This window comes from Haliotis cracherodii, unplaced genomic scaffold (assembly GCF_022045235.1).
Source record: "Haliotis cracherodii isolate W230 unplaced genomic scaffold, xgHalCrac1.p SCAF_20, whole genome shotgun sequence".
Classification (NCBI taxonomy): domain Eukaryota; kingdom Metazoa; phylum Mollusca; class Gastropoda; order Lepetellida; family Haliotidae; genus Haliotis; species Haliotis cracherodii.
Window position 1 is genome coordinate 18,424,667 of NW_027266276.1, and position 26,380 is coordinate 18,451,046.

General features: G+C 39.1%; 1 protein-coding gene across 2 annotated transcripts; it reads right to left on the minus strand.

The window, feature by feature from the left end:
- Positions 1-441: 441 nt before the first annotated feature.
- LOC139470380 (vesicle-trafficking protein SEC22a-like) lies at positions 442-25,935 on the minus strand. Of its 2 annotated transcripts, XM_071252798.1 has the most exons (6): positions 25,471-25,935; positions 16,998-17,164; positions 14,188-14,364; positions 8,520-8,644; positions 7,551-7,619; positions 442-1,279 (listed from the first exon to the last, which is right to left on the minus strand). In XM_071252798.1, the coding sequence occupies exons 1-6, from the start codon at positions 25,653-25,655 to the stop codon at positions 1,079-1,081; spliced, it is 924 nt and encodes a 307-aa protein (XP_071108899.1). In that variant the 5' UTR covers positions 25,656-25,935; the 3' UTR covers positions 442-1,078. The 2 variants fall into 2 exon arrangements, with proteins under 2 accessions (XP_071108899.1, XP_071108900.1); XM_071252799.1 differs by lacking the exon at positions 7,551-7,619.
- Between the last annotated feature and the right edge of the window lie 445 nt (positions 25,936-26,380).

Consider the following 26,380-nt stretch of genomic DNA (forward strand, 5'->3'; position numbering starts at 1 on the left):
CATGCAAAGTGCATTAACGTGTGTATGTGTGTGTGGCTGCTAGTCCGGACTAACGCCGATATTAATGTGCTAGCCCTCTGAGATACCATGTCACAGTTTAACATGAATACCCCACTCAGATGCAGTACACTGACTCCGAGCCAACCAGTCCTTGTTTTTGCACCTTAATGAGCACCAGGCAGAGTAGCAACAAGTACCATCTTTTAACATGTTTTGGTATGACGCAGCGAACGTTTTTGAATACGCTTTGACGGATTTCAGTTTTGAAAACTCATTAATTATAGGTTTCCATAAACTTATAAAAATATAATTACTCAAACATTTGATCATTTGTTACTTGTAATCTATATATTTTTGAAGATTTTAAGGAATAGTTTGTATGTTGACTTCAATAATATGTTCCAAAATATGCTTAAAGTTACAAATATTTCAATGGCAGCAGATTTAGTGCAAACAAGGATGACTTTATCAACGCGCTGTGCATTATTTATTCACAGAAAGTTGTAAAACTGACAAGTCAACCAGAAAATGACATATGAGGACCTAGTTTAATGTTCCCCCAGCACAGCAACTGTGTTTAGTGTATTTTGAAACTATACAGCATACAACCATGACATTATCCATTAGTTTCATTTCTTGACAACATTTAATGTTTTTGTAAATTTCAAGGTTGATGTATCTTTTTGTATGTCCATATTTTTCTCAATTGTTGACGTGATAGAGCCAGTACTGACATTTACAAGAGTGATATCTTATTTAACTTTCTCAGCAGCCTAAAATCAGATAGCTTGTTCAGAAATTGAATGGAAATTTGTTTACCAGGGTAGCACTTTTTTAGCCCAAACGTGTGGTCATGTGCTGGCAAAAAAGTAATTGCCTGAGAACCTGTTTCTGTTTTGTCACTTGAGGCTTCTGCATCAGGATTCTGTACCTATTTCACTTGTATTCCAACCATATACAGTAACATCCTTAACATGGACCAACACAGAATCACACATACATACATCCTGACTGCTTGTACTGGGGTATGATGTCTCCATCATCTTATAATTCATCTTCACATCAGAAACACACCACATCATAGATTATATTGAGGTAACTTCTCTTGAATCTGTCTGGTGAATATAGTAAAGGTGGCTGCACAGCCTACAGTGACATGAAACAGCATTTGTACACTAGTTCGATGTTCCCACAGATACAGCTGGCACAGACAGATGCTCCCGAGTGTGGCACAGGCAAGAGGCTTCCTCATACCGGTAGGGCAGCAAATCAAGTACACCTGTTGGGAAAGAAGAGTTGTATCAGTGAACATTATGATTCACACATGACATTGGGGATAGCAGCATAACTGAATACTTAATGTGCAAGATCAATATTCTATAAACCTGTGCATCCTGCTCAAAGGTTTCTGACAACAGCACAGAATGTTCAATTTCATGCCAAATTACAACACCCTTGTCCATTAACACTAAGAATATAATCATGGAAACAATCACCATCTATATCTCCAGGGCTCACATTTCGGACAAACAACAATAACCCCTGGATCTATTTCTCTGGTTCTCCCGATACCAAACTCACATCCTATTATATCTAACTAAAAGTGAGATAATCAATCTATCTATAAGAAAAATAAAAACTCCTATCTCTGCCGATTGACGTTAAACTGTTATCATCACTCTCTAGTGTAGAGTCATCACATAATGCTGAGGGTCAATGTTCAAGGCCACACGTGAAGGTCAGTGTTGTGTGCGCACAACACAGTGTTATAAGATGCTTCCCCTAGTAGCTTGCTATCATGAAATCACAGGGTCTCACAATGTATTGTCAGTCGTCAGCTGACTTGGTCAGCCTGTGCCTTCAGCTTGTGTAGATTTCCCACAGTCTGCACTGCAGTGGCAAACAATTCTGTATCAGGATCCAATATTTCTTTGGTATCTGGGAGTGTTCCCCGCAGAACATTTGGGGTATATACTCAGAAGTATGGCTAATTCTGTGGAACCTTGGGAGAATATAATAACTTGGAAAAAAATTGGCAAAAATTATGTAGAACACACAGCAGCGTTGTTTGGTGTTAAAGACATAAATATCTCCAGATAAACCATCAAATCAAATTTTGCCCAGATTATGAAAACTCTACAGGTCACCAAACTTTTTTGAATGTTTTTGTTTCATAAAAGAGACCAGAATTCAGGTGAAAGTGTTAATTCCTATGTGGCAGAACTGAAACATTTGACCCAACATTGTGAATTTGGCACAAATTTAAATCATATGCCCAGAGACAGGTTTACGTTTGGTTTGAAAATAGAAAATATTCAGTGTCGGTTTTTGACTGAGGAACCTTGACTTTTACGAAAGCCATAGAAACTGAAATTGCTTAGGTAACGGCTGAACAAGACGCTACAGAACTTCAGAATAATGCCAAAGCAAAATCATGAGTTCACAAAGTTTCCTTTGGGAACAAGCATCCCAAGGCAAGCAGCAGAAATCAAACAATATGGATCATTGTTTATGTAACAGGATATTGCATATATAGTTTTTAGGAATATAGTTTTAGCTCTTTTCATTTCAAGTAGTTGTATACATCTTCATTAGTTGTAGTACAAAATGTATATGCTTGGGTTAAGAGTCCAAGCGGTTGATCCAATTTATTGAAGGGTGGACAGGTTAGTCTATTCCTGTCCCTTTGTCACCAACTCTCTAGCTTGTCAATACAATAGCTTTCAGCTTCCTAGCTGATTAACATTATCTAACTACAGCTTTCCTCCCTAACATTTGCACACTTTTTATTCACTCTGCTTATAACTCTGCACAGACAGGACATGGACTACATATAGTTCAGGTTAGTTATTTACATTATCTTTCCTAAATAGAATTCTAACTTATCATTTAAATATGTTATCAATAATGTAAAATATTGCAAATGCTTACCTATGATATCAAATAATCAAGATATCTTCTATTTTATCAGTATAAAGTGTTTTACATGTAAATATGTGTGAGAGCATGATTTGATTGGGAGTTTTGAATGTAAGGATTGAATTAGAAGTTGGTTTTCTATAATTTAAGGAAATGGTTGTTATGATGTATGTATGTATGTATGTATGTATGTATGTATTCAGGCATGATAGTTATGTTATTTACTGTTTATAGGAATGCTATAATCCTATATGATGTGGGTTTATAGACACACCCCGGTGTCACCCACAGGGTATTTATAAATCCTTTATTTTATCACTCACTTATGGATGAATTTAAATGTATTAACTATGTGTTATAATTTAACACAACATGGTAGCATTTTATATATATTCCTACTCTTAGAGATAATAAGTATATATTTAAGACGCCACACGGCTACTAGTATTCTTCTAACTATATGGTGTGTAACTGATATATTCAGTTATGATAAGAGACATTTAATATATGTATTACTATTTGAAAGTTCAGTAAATTGTATTTATATAAGTTATCTACAACGGACTAGTGATGTGTAACTGTATGCGTTGCATGTATGGATTAATGTGACTGCTCAAACTAGGAAATAATTAATATGCAGCCGTGTCTTTGAATGCTATTCTATGTACAGTATATAATGTTATATATTTTATTACAGTGTGATTGATAATGGAATAAATGTCACCTCAACAAACACAACTGCAGCTTGTCATTTTTCATAATGAACCACCCCTGCAACATTTATAATTCTAAGAATACTATCTCTATAATCACCTTTATTGCCATTTGTATTTTGGCAGTCATCACAATATACAACTCTTTTAGATCTTCAAAGAACTCCTCCTCTTCACTGTCACCGACATTAATTAGTTGTGTGGATTATAGTTGTCCTCCACCATTGTTCTGCACATGTTTATTTGTTTTTTAACGCCGCACTCAGCAATTTTCCAGCTATATGACGGCATGTCTGTAAATAATCGGGTTTGGACCAAACATTCCACTGATTGATATCAGGAGCATCAATCCACGCAAATGGGATCCGATGACATGCATCAACCAAGTCAGCGAGACTGACCACCCGATCTTGTTAGTCACCTCTTACCACAAGCAAAGTCGCCTTTTACAGCAAGATTGGGTGGCTGAAGACCTATTCTACCCCGGATCTTCATGGGTCTGTTCTGCACATGCAACAGGCAGGAAAACCTAGCTTCTTTCCAAATATCCCACCTCAAACTAGATGCAGATAATTTGAGAAGGTGGGTGGGATTATTCCTCAGGTGGTATTCTTAGAATTATTAACAATGATAACTATTGCTTGCCAGCGAATACCATACCTCCATTACATCATTGCAAGATTAGCTTCAACAAATGGTTCGTTCTGACATCTAGTAATCCTAGGACAGATTACAGCAAATCCTTATTAATAAAGGATGTACTCCATAAACTCTGAAGCCACCATAAAGTATAGAATCAGAACATAACCTCTGAAAGATTCATTATTTGTTATTGGACGGGAAGTGACGTCATTGGAGGCAATATGACAGTAATTCAATGGAATTATCTGTTTATGACGTCCCTTCCGGGTTCTGCTGAGGTCAATTCAGGTCATAATTACATCATTATCGCGTGAATATCACTTCCTGTTCTGACATCGTTTGTTGTTGAACGTCGCATATATGCCAGTTATATGCCAGCGGTCTGTAAATAATCAAGTCTGAACCAGACAATGCAGTGATTGACATCATGAGCATCGATCCAAGCAATTGGTACATGATGACATACATCAACTAATTAGCGAGCCTGACCACCCGATCCCGTTAGTCGCCTGTTACTACAAATAAAGTCGCCTCTTACGGCAAGCATGGGTTGCAGAAGACCTAATTCTACCCCGAATCATCACGGGTATGTTGTAGACATATAATTTCCGGTTCTAATGATGTCATTTCGTGTTTGAATGACGTCACTTCCGGTTATGAAGGATTTGATGATCACTGAAGATTCCATAATGGGGATTCCAGGCATTAGCCCATGAGCTGCCCTACCCGCAGTTGACAAATGATTAGGGATCAACCATTTGTCATTCTTGGCGGGGGTTTTGCAGCTGTAGCTGTGGTGTCTTCAATGGAACCTGCTTGGAAGGATTCCGTGTCTTCCAGAAGGCTCTGTTGCCACCGGATAGATTTAAGCGCACATACAGGACATAGAAGTACATTTGCGTGATCTACAATTTGGTTCAGAGCAGGTATGGAATAGTGTCCATGTCTATGACTTTGTCTAGGAGAGACCATGGGAGAAATGCATAGACAAACATTTCTTTCTAACTCATGAAAAATGTGTCACTTGTAGGGCTTGTGGATCTGTTACTGGACTGATGTAAACAGGGAGTTTGTTGTTCAGGCACATGGCAAGTAGGTAAGGCAGCAGAGTGTCACCCTGTGAAGTTATCCACATGAATATGTCTGGATGGAGGGACCATTCTGACATAACAATCTTGGTCTTTCTAGAGAGACTGTCTGCTAAGATCTTGAATCTTGCCGGTGTAACAGGCCTGAACAGTTTAGGTAATGAAATCAAATGCAAATCAACACCAGTTGAGATATGGACAGAGATATGGAAGAAGCAACTGTTGTCATGAAAAGTGTTTCATTGACATAAATCCCAATCGAGTATGATCCGTGTGAAAACTGAACTTCTCAGTGGAAGTACATTTAGAGCGAGTCGAATCCCTCAGATGATGTATCTAGGGGTCTGACACCTCAAATCTTGATGACTTAAATCTGACTGGTTGAAGGGACCCCTCTTCCTCTGGAGCAAGGATGTACCTCAGCACAGAGAGGTAGAATGAATTTCACTGATCTAGAAGTGAAGTGTGTCAAGAGTCTTGTGATGACAACAATGACAACTGGATATATGGGATTTGATGTAGAACGATTTGAGTTATTCTCAGATTGGTTCAGATTAAAGCGTGTTGTTGTGATGTGCTTGAAACTAAACATAAAGCTGAGAATTAATTTGAAACAGAAGAGTGAGTGAGTTGTGTTTAACGCCGCTTTTAACAGTATTCCAGTTATATCGCGGCATGTCAGCTTAATGTGGGAGGAAAGCCCGAAGTGATGCAGGTCTCAGACGTTTACCACTTTGGTGAAACCCACGAGCACGGGTATGGTGCTGACAAACCTAGAAACCGGGACGAACCGGGATTTGAATCCACAATCATAGGTTTCTGGCTTCCCCAAGGGATGCAACTCTGCACAGCGAATCCTGGCGCCTTGGGCGTACTCAAAGTATGTGATCTAGACTACCAGTTGTCAGACTTTCATTCTTGTGGAAGCCTCAGTGGCTGAGTGGGTTAGATCGCTGACTGTGTGCTGGCGATTAGGTGCCTCACTCTGGCAAGTGTGGGTTCGAATCCCGGACGGGACCTAACTAAAAAAAGTACTAGAATCTGTACTTTACTAAGAAAGTGTTATCCCAAATATAACATGTGTTACCCTACTACTTGTAGACTAGGAAGTGTGCTCCCTGGGTTGATGTGTCAAAGAAGATGCATAGGTCAGTCAAAGAGACTGTCCCACATGTCCCAAACATTTGCTGTTCGCTGTTATTAGCCACCACTGAAGATGCGAACGCAGATGAAGTGGCAGGAGATGTCAGGCAATCATTGCTCTGGATGAAGGGCATAAGGAAATACACAATCAGACGGAGGTGAAGTTGACCCCTCAAAGTGAGGGTTTGCACCTAAGTCTAAACACCAAGGATCTGCTGCCATTTCCCTAACATCGGCCGTTGTTTGAGTGCTTGCAGCCTGTGGCGTTGAATCTTTGAAAATCAATTTAGAGGGAGTAACATCTTGTAGCTGACTATAAGTCTCGGACTTGCCAATATTGACGAGTCAACCGAGTTTGTGAAGAGGATGTTGTGTAAGAACATTTGAGTCTGCACTGGTCTCAATGCAATCGTCCATGTAAGACTCAATCACAATTCCGCAAATTCATCAGCCAGGACATGGTCACTATACTCTCACTTGAATTAAAATCAAACTTACTGCCTTGGAAACACAAAAAAATAAAGAAAAATAATTCCTGAAAAGTTTGGGTGGGGGATAAAAGAAAGTGATTTTATTTCAACTAAACCAACTAATGAAAAAAATTGGCTTGAATTGAAGTAAAGCCACTTAGGCTTGTATGGATTGATTGAGCTTGGTTTTTACGCCTCTCCTAGCAATATTCCAGCAATATCATGCCTCGGGACACCTGAAATGGGCTTCACACATTGTACTCATGTTGGGAATCGAACCCGGGTCTTCGGTGTGACAAGCTAACGCTGTCACCACTATGCTGCCTGACCTTGCCACATCTGATGGTGAAACCATGATGTGTTAGTTTATTGTGGAAAGGCCAAACGTTGCCTTCCACAGACATAGTGCAGACAGATCACAATCACACAAAGTGTGGCCAAGTCTGGGAGTATGCACATCCAAAGTATCATTTTAACCATTGTGTTTGACAGTACCAGAGCGAGTAATAGTCTTATTTGAGATATCAAATTTTTTCATACTTTTATCAAGCCAATATCAATCAAGGTATATTTACCTGATAACCAAAGAATAAGAAGCATAGAAAAAAGGCAACAGCATACTGGAATGATTCACTGTCTAGGCTCTGAAAAGAAATCCACATAATATACCAAATACATCAAATACACCCATGACCAACATGAATGTTTAATGAATGACAAAAAGTCAGGAACAATTGGTAAAAACAACAACTCATTTTGCTCAGCATGAATAATGATAATAGCTAGAAAAACTGTACGTAATCATAGCATAGGACATGTCTACCTATCCATGTGAAAGCTTTAACATGAGGCATATTGCTGGGGGTGAACCCTCTTTTAACCTGTGATGACATAAACTGATATAGTATACTGTTTATAAATACATTCTTCCTGACCAAAGATGACGTTTCCTATAGGTCAGACTGCTGTTGGTGGAGCCTAGTATTTTCCCTCAGAAAAAATCAGAGAGAGAGCATAAGTGAGTGTCCACTGTATGTACACCAACAGTGTGAGAAGAAATAGTAATAACATTTTGGGCAATTGCGAAGCAGATTGTTGAGGAACATAGGTACATTTGCATATTTGTCCACCATATTTGTTTGATGCGTCTAATAATGTGTTCTGTGACAGAGTGTCGTTTTGCAAAATGTGGGATAAAACTCAAAACAAGCATTTGATTAAACTCCAAAATTGAGTGTCAAAGCAATTACTAAACATCGAAAATCAGACATCAACAAAAAAGTTCCTTTGTGGCATGCGGCATTGGGACATGTAGCATGTTTTATTAACTTTGGTGACTGAAAATTATTTACTTATGAAAGAATTTATTACAATGGCTTGTGTGCGGAGAATGACCACAATTTAATTAATTTAGCAACATGGTTAAAAATGGCAGCTGAACAACATAGAAACCATTACTAAGAAAGGAGTTTGTGAACATCCATTACAAAAATGACGGAAGGTATCTGGTATACTGCAATCTAGCAGGAACATGGATTGCTTACATCTATATGGCCATCGTTCATGATGCTGACACCACGGGTGAGATTGAGAAATGAACACAGTATATTCATCCCCACCGACAGCCAACCATAGAGGTCAAGTGAGACGAAATGTCGACCTGATGAAGCTGTAAATGAACATTATCATGATGTAAAAGAATAGTTTTATTTTTAATTGTCACAATAGAATCACAGTGATTTCTACATGTTCCAAAACAATTTATCCCACAAGGCAATGTCCTGTGAATTCAATTATCTTCCTGTAAATTCAAACATCCTCATGAAATGTTTGAGGGTATAGTCAGGAAGGTATCTATTTAGTCAAATACTATACAGTCCAGAACATTCTTGCAGAAGCTGGTTATTTTAATGACACTTTATGTGCAAGGGAGAAAATATATCAAACAATAGTTATCATTGTTAATATTTCAAAGCATACAACCTCTGTTACATCAATGCCTGATTCCCATAATTTGGCTTGTCATCACGCTAAAACAACAATCTTCAGATTTTCAACAGAAGTCCTCTTCACTGTCAACTATCCATAAAAATGCAAGTAATAGTATCTTACCTCCCTTGCCTTTCACACATGCAAAAGGTGGGAAAATCTCACTTCTTCCCATAATCTAAATTCTAGATTCAGGTAATTTGGGTGGTGGTGGGAGTCCTTGAGGTGTACTTGGGGTAGTATTCTTTGAATTATTAACAATGGTGACTGCCTCTGTGAAGTGAGTTGTTCAAATAATGAGCTGTTCATGAACTGTTTATGATCATCATGAACTGTTCAGTAAAAGTTCATATGGTAAGTTCACGAACTTGGTCAAGAGCATTTGAACAGTTTATGAACAAAGAAAAAACATTCTAGTTCATGAACTGTTCGTGACTCAGTAATCAACACTTCAACATGTTCAAGAACACTTCATGAATGAATATAGTGAGTGAGTGAGTATGGTTTTACGCCGCTTTTAGCAATATTCCAGCAATATCACGGCGAGGGACACCAGAAATGGGCTTCACACATTGTACCCATTTTGGGAATCGAACCTGGGTCTTCGGTGTGACGAGCGAACGCTTTAACCACTAGGCTACCAGACCGCCCCTCATGGTTTAGAAAACCAATCGCAGACAATGTACCAGTAGTTTGTCGATGTCATTACAGGAGAAGACACCAAAGTTTGAGCGAGAAGAATGACATTCTGTGGTCCAGGATGCATTCATGTAAGAGTTTTCACTCGATGTTATGAACCTCGATGACAAAGAAGCATATTTGATTCAGCATAGCAGGATAGTAATATACTCAACAACAAAAGTTCCTGTGACACCATTATTTTAGTGTATTTTTCAAACAAGTAAAGTTTGGTTTTCAATATTGTAGTACATGTATGGAATCAAGTCACAAAAACGCAACTGCTACAGAAAAGCATGTATTCCATGCAAAAGCAGTGTTCGCGTTAACGCAGAAACGTGCGTTTTTCACGCATTAAAATCATATAAAATTGCAAAAAATATTTTGCATGCGTGTTTTGCACGCACAGCTTGTGATATACTTAATTTTGTATTAATACCATAAAATAAAAAAGTATTCAAAGCTGATAGCCTGCTTACAATGTTCAGACGAAAATAAATCAAAACCTCGAAATTCCCATTGCTAAAAATAGAATGTGGCCAGATGGCACTTTGAATCGCATCCCTGTAACATGAGCTTTGATTGGTTAACGAATAGTTTGAACATTGTCGTCTGCTAGAATACAAGTGACACACACGTAAACAGGATTCACGATGTCAAAACAGTTCTCTTTGTTACGCTTTGTGTCGCCTAGCACTCTGTCTAATACCGAAGCAGATCTGAGTGCAGACACCTATTCTGATATTAGTGAGTCTACAAGTTGTTCCGAAATAAAAAAAGCTCGCAAATCCCCTGACTATTTACACAAATGGGAAAGTGAATTTCTGTGGCTGAGACAAACATTGTCAAACGATGGCATAGTTATGTTTTGTAGGGCATGTGAAAAGGCTGGAATGTCCAACACTTTCACAAGAGGGTGTAAGACACACCAGCGAAATGCTCTTGTCAGACACAGTGTTTTGGCTGATCATAGACTTGCAATTAGTTCACAAACATTATCACAAACATTATCACAAACATTACAAAAACATGTTCAAAAACAGGCTGAACAATGGCTGTTCAGTATCAGACTATACTTATTGGCAATACTGCGTAAATTTGACTGTTTTTTCTGAACTGAATATAATTGACAGTCAAGTTCTTTGATACGAATGTACACAAAATTAACACAGATAATAATATTACAGTAAAATTCAACTCATTGTTAGTCGTTCAAGTTTTTTTTATTTACATCTTAATAGCAGTCGACGTCAGTACCATAGTCGATTGACTGTAATGCACTCTCTGCATTGTGTTGATATACGGGATAATCTCGCCCTGGTTTATCCTCATGAATCAATGATGTTAACTCTCTCACCAAAACTACGTCACTCATATTTCCATATATGGTCTTTGGGCAACGGAATAACTAATCTCAGACACAGGACGTCATTCGTTACTATCGATGGAATTCCCTGGAAGTTGATCGTTTAATCCAATCAGAGCCCAGCTTACAAGTAATAGTCGGTAATACGAACAATCATAAACAGAGCGACGGAAGAAAACTTCCACACATGGGAATGTGCTAACAACAGTCATATTTATTTTATTAATGATTGAACGTTCATTATATCAAAACTGGACGGTAAGTTAAAGTTTGCATGGTCATAATTATTACCTGTACTAGTACTGATTTTATTGAAATAAAAACTTCACACACGAAATATTTGAATTGAAAATTTAGTATATCATTTCTGCACGCACTGTACAAAAACCTACCGCGAACAATGCTATGCTAACAACAGTCATAGTAGGCCACAAGTAAACAATAATCAACAAGACAACTGGATTCAAACAACACACCTACGAAATCGATTCTAGCCAGCATCAGTGACTGCAAGAAGCATCCCTGGCCTTCGGCGAATATCTTCACAAACCGTATGTCGCCGCCTCAGATGTGCAGGAATTGTCGCCAGAAGACCCGCCAGACGTCCCATTTAGACAGGAAACCACCATCAAGCAAGTCTACAGTAGTGCAGACAGCGTCTACGCTGGACGGCCATGCAGTGGCGACAAGTTCTATTCGCTGATGAGTCTCGTTTTCACCTCAGCCACAGCGATGGACGGTTTGAGTGTACCGACATCGGGGTGAACATTACATCAATCATTGTGTCACGGAAGAAGATCAGTTCAGGGACGGCAGCATTATGGTATGGGGTGGGATTACAGCAAGACAGAGGACACGTTTGATAGTGGTAGAGGGAAATCTCAATGGACAGAGATCATCGGCTCTGTTGTTCTACTGTTTTTGCGTCGTCATGGCCCAGGCATTACCTTTCAACATGATAACGCCTGGCCTCATATTGCTCGACTTGTTCAGGATTCTCTTCAACAAAACAATATGAATGGCATTCCCTGTCCGTCTTGCTCCCCTGATCTCTCACCAATCAAACACATGTGGGATGAGATAGATCAACCACGTGTTTCACAGACACTCCAGCAACTTTGAAACACGCTCCAGCAGATATGGACAGATATCCCACAGGACTTTGTGCGACGCCTGGTCCATTCCATGAGACAAAGATGTGTTGCTTGCATCGCAACCAGAGGTGGACACACATGCTATTGATTTGTATATTGACATTTTGGCATGTTCATGTTTTTTTTATGAAATCATGCATTTTCTGATGTCAGTATGGCAAATTAAACCATTTGAACACTTACAGGAGTCCTTTATCTGTTGCAAACCGAAATTGTTTCAGATTTCGTAAAAAACATAACTTTGCATTGAATCTTATTCAATGTCACAGGAACTTTTGTTGTTCAGTATATATTTATTAACTTGGGAGATATACACAAAGAAAAAAGCTGAGCACACCCTAATATATTTCATTATTGTTTGGTCCCCATATTTGTAACAGTCATGAAAGATATAATTACGGGAAGAATTATGTTTTCTCGAGATGATGTAATCAGTAATGCGTGACGAAAGCTCACATGCCATGCATGGTATGCCCGTGCAGCATGCTACCCTCGAGTATCTCTAAAAGCAGTATATTCAAACGTTTAAATTGTTTTCTTAAGCTCGGTTTTGAACAGTTATTCCATAACATTGTGTGACCATGGCACGAAGCGAATTATCAAACGCCACAAGATGGCAAATAATCGGCATGCATAACGCAGGAATGTCGTGTAATGCCACTGGTCAGAATTTGGGGTATCATCACACTGTTGTAAGCCGTTTAGTCAAGAAACATGCTCAGACTGGTGATGTATAGGACCGTCCCAGAACCGGAAGACCTTCCTTGACGAGACATCGTGAAGACAGGGACCTTCTTCGTCTCATATGCCGAGAACCCTTATTAACAAGCACTCGTCTGAAACAACTGTGATTGCCCAATCGTCATTTCAGCACCAGAACCGTCAGAAACCGGCTGAAAGCAGCAGGACTGAGGGCAAGACCAGCCATTATGAGTCCCTTGTTGAGAGATCACCAAAAAGCTGCTTGTTTAGCATGGTGTATTGCGCGACAGAACTGGAATCTGAGAAGTTGGAGACGGATCCATCGATCAGACGAAAGTCGCTTTCTGCTCCACGTCACAGGTGGAAGAACGAGAGTTTGGAGGCACCGGAAAACGGCCTACACCCCCAGGAACATTAAACCGACTGTTGCATACGGCGGGGGCTCTCTAAATGGTTTAGGGGTGTCTCATGACTGCAGGTTGGATTTGGTCACCATAAGGGGCAACTTAACCACCCTCTTGCTACTCAACCTCAGTACATTCGTTTGCATGCAGTCATGGATTACATGAAGGCCAATGCAATAACGACTCTACCCTTGTCAGCAATGAGCCCAGATTTAAACCCACTTGAACATGTTTGGGATATTCTGGGGCGGCGCATAGAGGCACGATATTCTCCTGTACAAAATTTACGCTATATGGAAGCAGCATTGCATCAGGAGTGGTTGTTGTTGACCCATCAACAGATCCAACGTCTGACTGGCGGCATGAGACGTAGGGTGGAATGCGTCATCCGGGCACGTGGCGGTTATACTTGCTACTGATCTGTTTCCCATGTCATATCAAGTAGAGACTTTGAGGAACATTTTCACACGATACATCAAACGTAACTTGTTTACTTAATCCTGCAGCTCCATATCTTTTTAGGTACTGTCTGAGGTCAAAAACAGTACCTCTGTTACCATGATGTTTTTGTCAGTAAATTTCAATCACAACTCACCTTCTTTATTTGTTGTCAACTGTTTGTTCTATCCGATGACATTGGTATTGCCCAGCTCCTGTGGTCAGTCAGCCTCATGCCATGATTTTTTACATGGTTCAGAAATAGGGGTGTGCTTAAATTTTTTCTTTGTGCATAGTATTGGATACTAACAAGAATTATGTTATTTCTGTTTTTATTTGGTTCAAACACTTATGAATTTTTCAGATATATTCATTGTTTATGCTGCTGACAACTGAACTACAACATAACAAAATGAAGAGAACCAACATTCATTAATTTCTTTGGGACTCAATGCAAATAATATTGGCTTTATTCTCTTACCAGCAGTTCTGAATGATGTCAGTGAAGCATGTTTCCCTCCAGGGTACTCGAACTCATCTGGATGAATGACATGAGGTGGACGAAGTTTTATCTCCTGGCTTAAGGCAGACAGGTCCAACTTTGTAGTCAGTGACCTGGGATTGTTATAGCGAGTCTTTATTTTCTTTATGTTCACATCTGAAATAAAATTCACCATGCCTATACATGCCAGGCTGAACTCTGTGGTAGGGCTCAAATACTGTAAATCTTTAAATTAATGAGTTTCCAGAATAATACCCCTGCTGACACCTAAAATCCAAATTAATGTGACATACCCCCAATCCCCAGAGGAATGTTATATATCAATATCTTAATCCAACCTTACTTTTATCAAATCAAACAGCAACTCCGTAAAATAACAACATCAGTGTCTTCCTAAAAACAACACTAAGTTAATATGTTTATTCTGTCTACTGGCATTAAGGAAGTACAAAGGCAACAAAATAATTGAACAAACAACAGTTCAATGATCTGTATGAGTATTGGGTCGTGTTGGCCTTTGACACAGTGTTGCGTGGGTGGCAACTGTCTGGAATGCTGAAGTACTCAATTATGCCTAGTTTGACGTGAGTGGGTGGAACTCTTGACCCCATTGTGTAATTTCTATTCTTTGAATGGCATTGTTTCATATACTTGTTGTAACTACTGCTCAATGAACCGTGATGTGGAATAAATAGATATTTCTGCATTTTATTCATGCTCGCATTAATTTCAAGATTTACAGTATGTGGTTGACTATCAGGTCTGTGGTATATTTCCTATTTCAGGTAGGTTTTACTCAGGTACGTCAGTGAGTGAGTGAGTTGGGTTTAAGGCCACATTTAGCAGTATTCAAGTAATATCTTATACAACTGACCCAATGGGTAGTAAAGAGTGTTCAAGAGCTGAAAAAGCATAGGAATAAACAAGCACAAATAACGAAAAAAATTGTGCCATGGCACTGTCGCTCACCTGGACATGAAGTCAACAGCGTAAATTGTCAACCGAGACACAATAAAAAAAGGTTGCAGTCAGCAGTGCTACTCAAATATTTTCTGCATGAATACTGAGATAAAAAGTATTAACAAATATGAAACAAGTTGTGAGCGAGTATGGTTTTACGCTGTTTTAGGCAATATTCCAGCAATAACACCGAAGCAACACATGAAATGGGCTTCACACATTGTACCCTCGACAAATGTTAAAGTCGAGGGTAAAATATAGAAACAAATTGATAGAAACAAAGAACTCCATTTAAATTGAAAAAGAGCCCCAGTCAGATGGGAGATTCAGAACCTGAGAAATATCTGGACTGCTTCATTTAGGGCTTTGCATTTCAGAAAGGGCTGGGTGGAAGGGGAAATAATATGGATAAGGGACTGTGAGACTCACTGTAGCCATGTGGGAAATCGTAATAGGCCTTGGAGTGAAACCACAAAGCTACTCCACCGCCCCTATGAAACAAGGTGGGAGAGGTGAAATGTCGTTTAACATCTCGTCCAAGATTATTGCACTTATATAGGGACGTGCATGTACGTGTGTGTGTTTGTGTGGCAGTAGCTTGTACTGATGCCGATTTATAGTGCTAGCTCACTGAGATACCATGCCGCAGTTTAACATAAATACCCCACACAGACACAGTGTACTGACTCCAAGCTGACCAGTCCTTGTTTTAGCCCCTTAATGCCGAGTGTCAGACAGGGTAACAACTACCATCTTTGAACGTCTTTTGGTATGACGCGGACTGGGATCGGACCTTCTGCTTTCCAGGCAGACGCTCTACCACTAGACCATGGAGGTGGTCGTGGGCATATTGGGTTGTAGGCACATTGGCATGTAGGTACAGTAATACTAAACCTTGGTAGAAACAAGCATGTGGTGTTTCAGCTTCATCAGATCAGTGATTTCTGAGATGATGTTTAGACTCCGAAGCAATACATTTTGCAAGAATTTATGTGCATGGTCAAACGAAGGTCAAATTTTAAATATCGCAAATAATGGAACATGCATTGAGTCCAAGAACTATCTATACATGTACCAAATTTCATTACATTTTGTACAAAAAAGGCTGAGAAATGGCCATAACGAGGTTATTTCAATATGGCAGCCGTGATTCAAACCTCTTGAACAAATTGGGGGGGGCACCATTAAAGTAAGAAGAAGTATGTGTAATTCAAGTTTCACTGGTCCAGTGGTTTCTGAGGGAAAAAATATTTACGACTGAAGATGGACGACACTCGACAGACCACGACAAAAGCTCACTTGACTTTCAGTCAGGTGGCAGGAAAAGATTCTTATTTTTCTGAACATAACTTTTAATGCTCAAGGATGCATGATTTTTATTGCCTAACATGGAATGGAATCAGAAGGAATGAAAACTGCATATGACACATGATTTATCTTCTTAGAATAGACACATGATAGAACATATGCATGATAAGAAAACCAAAATATGCCCAATGTAATGTGTGCCATGATCAGATAATCGGTTCAGTACTACAATAATTAGCAAGCATAAACATTGACAGACTGGGTGAAAGAAGGTTTTGGCCAGCTGTCAATCTGTTTCCAGGTAATGATTATCATGGTTATGTCGTAAATGGACGACAAAAAATAAGAGTCAGATTTCAAAATATCACTCGCTGTTCACTGGTGGAAATTCAACAATAGTCTCCAAGAAAAATGATAGGACGAAGAGGGCAATCAACCCTTCTTTCACCCCGTTTGGCTTTTGCTTTCAAATAAACCATCTCCACCCAGCATTATTACTGACATTAATAACTAGAACTTACCAAACTTAATGTAAGCATATGGCCTTAATGATGCCTCATTAGTCTTGTGTCTTTCATATGCCTGTAAGAATTCCTTTTGTATTTCATCCAAAAATGAAAAGGCCAACACAACTGGGTAGGAAGATTCACAAAGCACAAGAAACGTCAAACCAACAGCACTTGTGAAACTGAAATTGACAAGGAAAACAATTCATTGGCTATAGCATGATTAATATATTAAAATAATACTTCAATAACTTCATTTTAGTAAAATTTGAATACTTTTTACATTTTGTATACTTATCCTTGATTACTCCTTAATGCATTTACTGCTGTTTTTTGACAGAAAGATGACGTGAAAGTTTTTCAAACTAGATGTATGAATGCACAGCGCCCACAGAAGTGGTGACGTCATGTATCATCACATTACTACTAGATCGTAACATCTGAAGACATGGTGGGGAGGTAGCTCAGCGACAGGTTGGCCACTTTAGACGTAGTAATGCAGGATAAGTATACAAATGTTAAAAATATATAGATTTTACGAAATTTATCCTGAATTACTCCTTAATACATCTGAACTGGATCTTCAAGAGAGGTAGTGGCTGGCAAGGACTGTTGAATCTCCAGAAACATCCTTCCATGGTGGATCTGATGGAGCAAATGCTGTGGAGTCATCGTAGATGCGACCACCCAGAGCTTGTGCGGGTTGTTTGCCAAAGGATTCAGACCAGCAATCTCATAAGCCAGAAGGATGAACTCTGGGACTGCCAATACAGAGTTAAGGGCCACCAGGTAAGTGGTGATGGTACTGCCCTTGAGGTACAGAAGAAATTGCACCATACCTTGGGGAGAGATGCAGTCGCTGGGTTCCATGCAACGACTCTCAAAGGATCGCCACTTGTCGTCGTAAATTCCCCTGGTAGAAAGTCTGAGAGACAAATTTAGAGCTGTCACTGCTCTGGCCAGTTAACTCTTGGCACCTGAGGCCCTTTGCACATGTACCAGGTGTGAGATGAAAACCTGTCTGTATGGCCAACCTGGTAGTTTGAGGGGGTCGTCTGTGAACATGTCTTTGAGATCCTCAAACCAGCCCCTCTGCTGGACACCAAGGCATGGTCAAAGTCTGAGCGAGGCTCTTGGTTGCCCGGATCTTCTGCATCACCTTGGGAAGCAGTACTGGTGGCCCAAAAGCATACGCTCTTTGTCCTTCTCAAGTGATGCTGAATGTGTCTACCTCCCAAGCTTGCAGGTCTGTGATCGGGGACATACGTTGAGATCTGGTAGTTCTGGCAAGTGGCGAAGAGGTCGATGTTGGGATGACGAGGGAGGCACCAGGAACTGATGGATCGGACTGAGGCGTAGGCGACCTCTGCTCATTAAATCCTGGGATGACGCGAGCAATCCCATGATCACTGACACAGTGTAATCAGGTAGAAGAGCCTGTAGTAGATTTGATAACTGGTAGGCTGTCTTCGAGACTGTAAAGCTGAAAAGTCTTCAGGAGGGTTTCTGATTGTTTTGAGCCATGACGATATGTAGAAAGTTGTGTTCATCTGAAAACCAAAGCCAGATCCCATACAGACTAAATAATGCTGAGGCATAGAAGTAACGGTCATGGGAAGTCGAAGCTGTATCCAGCTGATTATAAACATAAAAGTTTGGTCTGAAAGATCATGATGTACGAAGTAAGGCGATCATATCCATCACCTGGGCGTTGTATAATGCTCCCTTTCTTAATGAAGGTGATGATGAAGAGGGGACCAGGTGCCTCCTTACTCTCTGTGTTGCCATCGGAGTTCTTGGGAAGATTTATAAACTCAATATTTTCAGTAGAGAAGGTTGAATATATAATACTTTGGTCTGAAAGATCATACAGTACAAAGTAAGGTGATCGTTCCAATTCCCTTGGTGCAATATACACGCTCCCGTCTTTTATCAAGGTGATGCTTAAGGGTGGTGTCTCATTACTACGCATGTAGGCTTTGATGATCTACTGAAGTAAGTGACTCGGTCACACTGATATCAGCGACAGGCATCTGATCAAGGGATTGCAGCATAAAGTACAAGTAAGCATGCAAACCAATCTGTAGAAATACACTGCATGGCTGGCATTAGGTTCGTTGACCTAATTCTGGTCAGACATGTTTACAGTCAGAGAGTTCTTGACATGACATTTAAATTACCCTGCACAGTAACCAAGTATCACGCATTTAGCTGGAGATGAGATTCAAGCTCCTATAATGTTCAGACTATGGCAGCTTAGTCAGGTAAAACAGGAGACGACCAGTACAATATACACAGATGATATATATACATATATATAGGTAGGAAACTAATTTTTACAACAGTGGTGTACAACAATAGACTTCCCAGGGACCGAGCATGTTCAAAGGAAGGCAAGAGCAAGTCTGCACACACTTCTTCCCAGACCAATATTAATACTACCCTACATGTATACGTATTATATCATTGGTTTGGGTTAGTTTACCAATCACATCAAGCTTAGGTTGTGGGGACCAACCATATTAGGGATTAACATTTAAGGTTTTGAACTATTTGGAACTTTAAGATGTGTATCCTTTGACACTAACTTGTAGGTGTGTGACATCTCTTGTTTTAGGTGATTAGCCCTCGGTAATTAGGGCGCCGTCTAGACTCATGGAATATAGAGGTTTATTTGTTTGTTTGTTGTTTAACGCCGCACTCAGCAATATTCCAGCTATATGATGGCGGTCTGTCAATAACTGAGTCTGGACCAGACATCATGAGCCTTGATCCACACAATTTGGATACGATGACATGCATCAACCAAGTCAGCGAGACTGACCACCAGATCCTGTAAGCCACCTCTTACGACAAGCATAGTCGCCTTTTATGGCAAGCATGGGTTGCTGAAGACCTATTCTACCCCGAATCTTCACAGGTAGAATATAGAGGTAATCAAGTGGTGTCAACAATGTTATTTTCGGATATTATTCTTATAGTTGGATTATAGGGTCTAAGGTTTGTTTATATTAATATTAAGACACCACAAATTAAGTCATAGCTTAATATGGCTTTTAGATTAAACACTGTTTCAATATAGATAACTATTGAATGTTTTGGGTCATGTGACAATGTATCTATGGTTTGTTATTTAGAACATTGCAAAGCTATTTTATTATAATACTTTATTTATAAATGTATATTTATCATGTATAATGTATGAAACTTTCAGTTTCTAACAGTTATGTTAGTTTAAATTAAGCATTATAACAAAACTTATGTTCATATTCAATGCCCATGATATCACCCTCCAGTCTGAGAAGTTTGGTCTCCAAACTGAAAAGTTACATGACATGGAATTAAACTGATAGATGTACAATCTTTGAAAAGTTAACATTAAATATACTTGTGAATATGGGTACAGTTGATAAAGGTTATTTGATGGCATGCAGCATAGCATGATTTTGAATCCACAAACCGAGTCTTGAAAAGAAGTCACAACTGCAGGCCGACACCCTTGGAATGGATTCATGCTGATTTCCATGGGAATGAAGTCCGTCTTGAGATTTTCTTGCCCATTCCACTGTAGGTCTGTCTGGAGTGTGCATCCCTCTTGTCGGTGTGAAGTGTTTGTTGTTGTGGGAGACTTCGGAGTTTGCTGTTGACTAGTAGGAATTTTTTCTTTCCTACCCTTCTTTACATCCTTGTTATTGTTATTACCTGTGTAGTAAGGTCAGGTGGTGATGGTGATTTATGTTTTCCTTTCTTACCCTTCTTCTCACCTGTTGTAAGGTTTGGTGGGGATGGTGATGAAGGGGCACTTGGAGGGGGACCTGTCTGAAGGTCAGGATCCTCATCAATTTCTTCAGGATAAATGTCATGATCATTACTGATGAGAGGACCATGAGGATAGACTGGACGATCAGCAGGGTCAACATACTATTTCTGCGAGGTTGCGCGAAAACTCAACGGTGATTTGTCAAATTGTACCATGCGAAAATACACAAAAGTGCTATTGGGAGAACATGGATATACAGCTGATTGCTATTTCCTGCTTACTTTACGAGACAATACACACCGTAATATTTATCCCTGCACATAAAACAATGCCTAGCATAACTAGAAGTACAATCAAAATGGTAAATCATCAAGGCTAGCGATGTTTTATCGCAAATTTCTCATTTTCACTGAAAAAGTTTGTTGGTTTGTTTGTTGGCATTATTCTTTCACCAGAATCTATACGATGTATTTTTTTTTACCTACAGAAAAAGAGTTTGAAGTGTAACCCATACATAAACTGACCCCTTTCTACAGCAGGTTTTTCTGGTCCTACAAAATTCGGCTTATCTATGGTCATATATATGGTAGATGAATTTGGGGCCATTCTATAAGCCATCATGATACCTGGTAGGGACTTGGGCCAGTTGGCCTGGGACTCGTCACATTAGGGCTTGCATTGCCTGGCTGAATACGAATCCATCCTCTCAACGCAGCTATTTGTCCGAGGATGATATGGAGATGTGTGGACCTGCTTGATTCTGAATATTTCACAAATGGCTTCAAGTAGCCAATTTACAACTCCAAAACTCAATCGATTGAATAATTAAAAATGGCTAATTAGAACAAAATATGCATGATATTTACAGTAACTAGCAGCCACCATCAAGGGCAATATAATAATGCAATGGCAAAAATAAATAGTAAGACATGAAGTCACAAACCATAGGAATGACATAAATCACAAGTACAATGTCAAATTGAACAACAAGCAAAAGGATGCCAGTAGATTCTGGAGCTTTATTTCCAAACAAAACTTGTCAGTGTGGGTCACAACCAGTAATGTGAAGATATGTGACGTCATCACTTCTGTGACGTATGCTTAAATGCCTTAAGGAGTAAAGCAGGATAGGTTAAAAATGATTATAATTGTAATGAAAACTAAAATCACAATATGATCCTATCTGTAGCTAATAGCCTTGAAAGACTATAAAACTGATAATACTTCAATCAAATCACTAAATATTTACTTTGCTTTTCAGTATCGGTCGGAGGTATTGTATTACTCAGGTACAAGGTGTCTAATCATATATCATGTTAAAGATTCTAATAAATTCTGTATTCGCTGTATTCAGCGCCCTGCTCCACTTCGACCTTTTGACCTGGTTATAGACCAATAAGTAAGTAATCCTTATAAGTGCCCCATACTAAGCACCGAAATTTACATGATAGTCCATATTTTTTGTGAGTAATTAAATTTGTTTGCAGTCAACGCAGCAGCTTAGAAGGCTGCCTATGACTGCCTGGTATTTTGTATATCGAAAATGATGATAATTTAACCTATGATTTGAAGAGCAAACCAGAGCCAGAATAAACTTTGTAAATTGCTACAAAACCCCATTTTGAATAGTTTTGTTTAAATCTTTAAAGAAAACAAAATGCTAAGAAACACATTCTTAATCTTTTGAAGCTGTGAGGGAGTGAATGATGCCATACACGATGACACAGAGAGTAAACTCCAGTTATGGTTAAAATACAATAATAAGGCCAGATAAGAAAAGAACAGAAATGTTTCTCATGGCGGTTTTCAAAACTGACTGAATGTGTGCGTTAACTATTTCTAATTTAATTTAAATGTTGTTCTAATCCACACGCCTCAATGTCTGAATCCAGTGCAAAGATGAAACTTAACTTTCTAACCAGCGCTTTAAGATAAAAAATAAATAAATTAGGGGTGGAGGCTATTTTGGAAGCAGGCAGGTCAAGTTAAACAAGAATATTATTTCAATAAATGATTTGAGTTAGGTATGACATTTACTGAAAATAGACATAACAGAGGGTAAAATGAAATCTCAAAGCAATACACTCAAAAATATGATTGATGACTAACCTCATTTTTTTTTGTAATAAATATTTTACTTAATAATTTACACACATGAAAATGCATATCAGTGCACTGGAGTAAGTGTATGCTTTCCTACTTCACCATTCAAGGTTTGGCACCTAGGATTGAACATAAATTCTCCCTTAGTCTCATGTCCGAACCTACTGATTATTTCAAAACTCAACCCCAGTTTTCAGTATATCATTCCTAAGAACTCTGCAACGATTGTTTGAGAAATGGGCCAAGGTCCCTGAAATAACATACTTTGATGTTTAGGTAAAATGGAGCACCTTTAGAATACAGTACGACAACTTCTCGTGAGGACAATCCCTGCCGTAGGTCACATGTCTCATACACAAGCAGCCAGTTTCTGAAAAAATCTGTCTGACGTGATGTCACGACCTTCGGATTGTTAGACTGACAGCTAACCAACTGAGCTACGTCTACACTGAAACTAAGTGCAAATTTACCTGGTCATGCCTACGACGTTACGGAACTGATCGGATAAAGTCAAATAGGTGATGGACACTTATGAAGGTTACGGGTAAGCATGGTGTCTCTTGACTTTAGTCTACGGACACTTACGAATGATCCCAATGCCATTTTGGCACACTCGTCCCATTCCGCAACCTACAAGATACCGAGTGGTGAGAAATGAGCCAATATGGAGCGAACTGAAAACAGTTCCAGGCGTCAGACGTCGGACATTGAACTCGCAAGTACGCATGAATGACATGGTATTTGATAATTTGTTGGGTGGATTGTGTGACAGAAAAGTGTGGTAGGGAACACTGTAAGGATGATGTGGATAATATTAAGGAACGAGGGAAGCATGAGCATGGCTAGTGATGACACAACGGTTAGTTCGCTGTTGAATCAGTACTGAAAACATGTAATCCGGTGAAAGTGGCTTGTGTGAATGTTCCAGGACAATTTCCAGTAGGCAAAATATTCGACACAAAACCATTTCATCCTTTTTACTCGACGCTTTTGTGGGAAGAATATTAGGAGCCGCTATAGAATCTAGAAGCCACTAAACGGTTACCTAACCCTAATGATCGTAAAGGGTTGATTGATCGTAAGGGGATCCAAGGGCTAAGGATGGAGTTCAGGGTAACCTACCCTAAGATTGGCGACATTTGGATGTGTTCAGTGCCAATATAATATCCCTAATAAACTGCATTCTTGTGCATAATAATGAAAATTAATGAACAGAAAAAATAATACAAGAGTCATCAGAAAGATGACATATCCCCCCGGCAGCGGTCTGTAAAGTAACCACTAGTAAATGTGCAATTCTGTATGTAATGAGTCAACAGTTGAATGTTCTTTAAGAAGCATACATCGTTTACCCACTGAATGGTTTTCGAATTCTGGCCCGGAAATGAACCCGTTCCCGTTTGGAGTCTAGATCCATCTTCTTTCCATAAAAATTGTAATAAATCAAAATTCTTAAAAAAAAATAACAAAAGGCACCACTTCAGTATGTGCCTGATAGCTTTGCCAAGTTTCGATCAAATACACTGAATGGTTTTCGAATTCTGCCCTGGAAACGAACCCCATCCCCAATTGGGTCTATGTCCAACTTCATTCCATAAAAATTTAAAAAAATAAAAATTAGAAAAATCCCAAAATATCAAAAGGCACCACTTCAGTATGTGCCTGATAGATGTGCCAAGTTTCAATCAAATACACTGAATGGTTTTCGAATTCTGCCCCGGAAAAGGAAATGATTACGGACGGACGGAAGGACAGACAGACGGACGAAAGGACAGACGGACTGACAGACTGATCGCTATATCCCCCTGCATTATATGCCGGGGGGATAATAAGTATATTAGCTCCCATTTGTAACCATTTAACCACTTGAATTACAGAAAAACTAAATATAATAAATAATAAAAAAAAAAAGGACTTTCGTAAACTTGCGCTGCAGGCTATATTTTGTAAACTAATATTCAAAACTCTCAACGCCGCTGGGCGTATTCAATGACATTGCGTGTAAGGATGATAGATCACTGGGAGGAGCTTGTGCACAATCCATGACCCCTGATGTCACAGGGCATTGTTTTGCCCATGTGACTTGCAACAAAATACTACAAATCATGTCACACTTTTGAAAAGTTTGTGTTACTGAATTCTAAAGTTAGGCCAATGTTACTTGACTGGCATGAATGAAACATGACCATGGCCATATCTCTCAAAGAATGTTTTATTTTGACTTTGCAAGCTACTTGTGAAATTGTGTTATTCCTTTGGACCGCAGGATACAATTATTAGGAGCCAGAAGTCTTCTTAAAGGGGCACTATGTTCCACAGACTTGAGTCAATTTCAGTCAAGTCGAGGTCTATACTTTGTAATTCGTGACTTGCGTTATTCTCAGATGTTGTCTCTTTGTATTAAGGGGAATGATCAGATTGATATTTGCATCATAAAATTTAAGTTCATAGTCAAAGAATGTCGGTTTAGAATTCATCAAACTTGGTAGGACATTGACTGCCTAATTGCCAGAGCCTGGTTTCACCTTTGAATATAATAACAACCCAAACACCACAACTTTAGGGCCTGACAAAATGGAACAGTATAAGGTGTCCTGTAAATGTCATATAAAGAAGGAAACTTACTGTATGGAGTATGAATTTGGTGTACATGAACATCTGTCGGGGAATTTGGAAAGTTTCTTAGTAATAAATTTCAAATCTTTGTACGCCAACTGATAGTCTTCACTTTGGTCCTGACTATTGATATCAGTTGTGCCACACAAAGGCAACCCGTCGCTGGTTTTCGTTATCATTGAAAACCCAATCATAACTAGAGGCTATTTGACTTTCACTGACATGCCAAGTAATGTCACCGACATTTATGGTATCTCGACCGGCGCCAGAGAATAATCTACATTTCGCTGTTTGGTCGTTTTCAATAACTTTTCACCTATCAACATCAAAGTGTAGTTAAAGTCAATTTGCGTTTCCCTCGATAATAACTACAAGCATATTTCAGTTCAATACGTTCGTGAGGAAACAATATACTTTCACCACGTTGCATATGACAAATAATAACAGGAAGAAGGTAAAAGAAACCTTCGGATGGAAGAGTTACTTCCTGTTACATATACGACATTCCTTTAACTAATGCGATAAGTTTCAAGGATGACAATATGAAGTTGATTGGGTTATTATTGAGATCAGATAAACTAAATTCATATTAGTGTAATGATATCATGGTTATATTTTGTGTTGGCTAGTTACAAATGATTGTTATTACGATTATAGTTTGTTGTAAACGTGTTTAATCATGTGGATGAGTTGAAAGCATAAATATGGACTGGCTCCTTGGCAACCGCGGAACTAAATCCTGCGATTAATACGCTGTTTTTATAAATTCATTTTGTATTTCGCGTTTTCTTTATTGGTATTTTGAATGCATATGTCATTAGTCAATGCCATAATATCCACTCGAAATTATATAGGTGATGGTTTTGAACGTAATGAGTGGTGGCCTATGTTTTGGTTCTCATTAATGTAGTTCCACTGT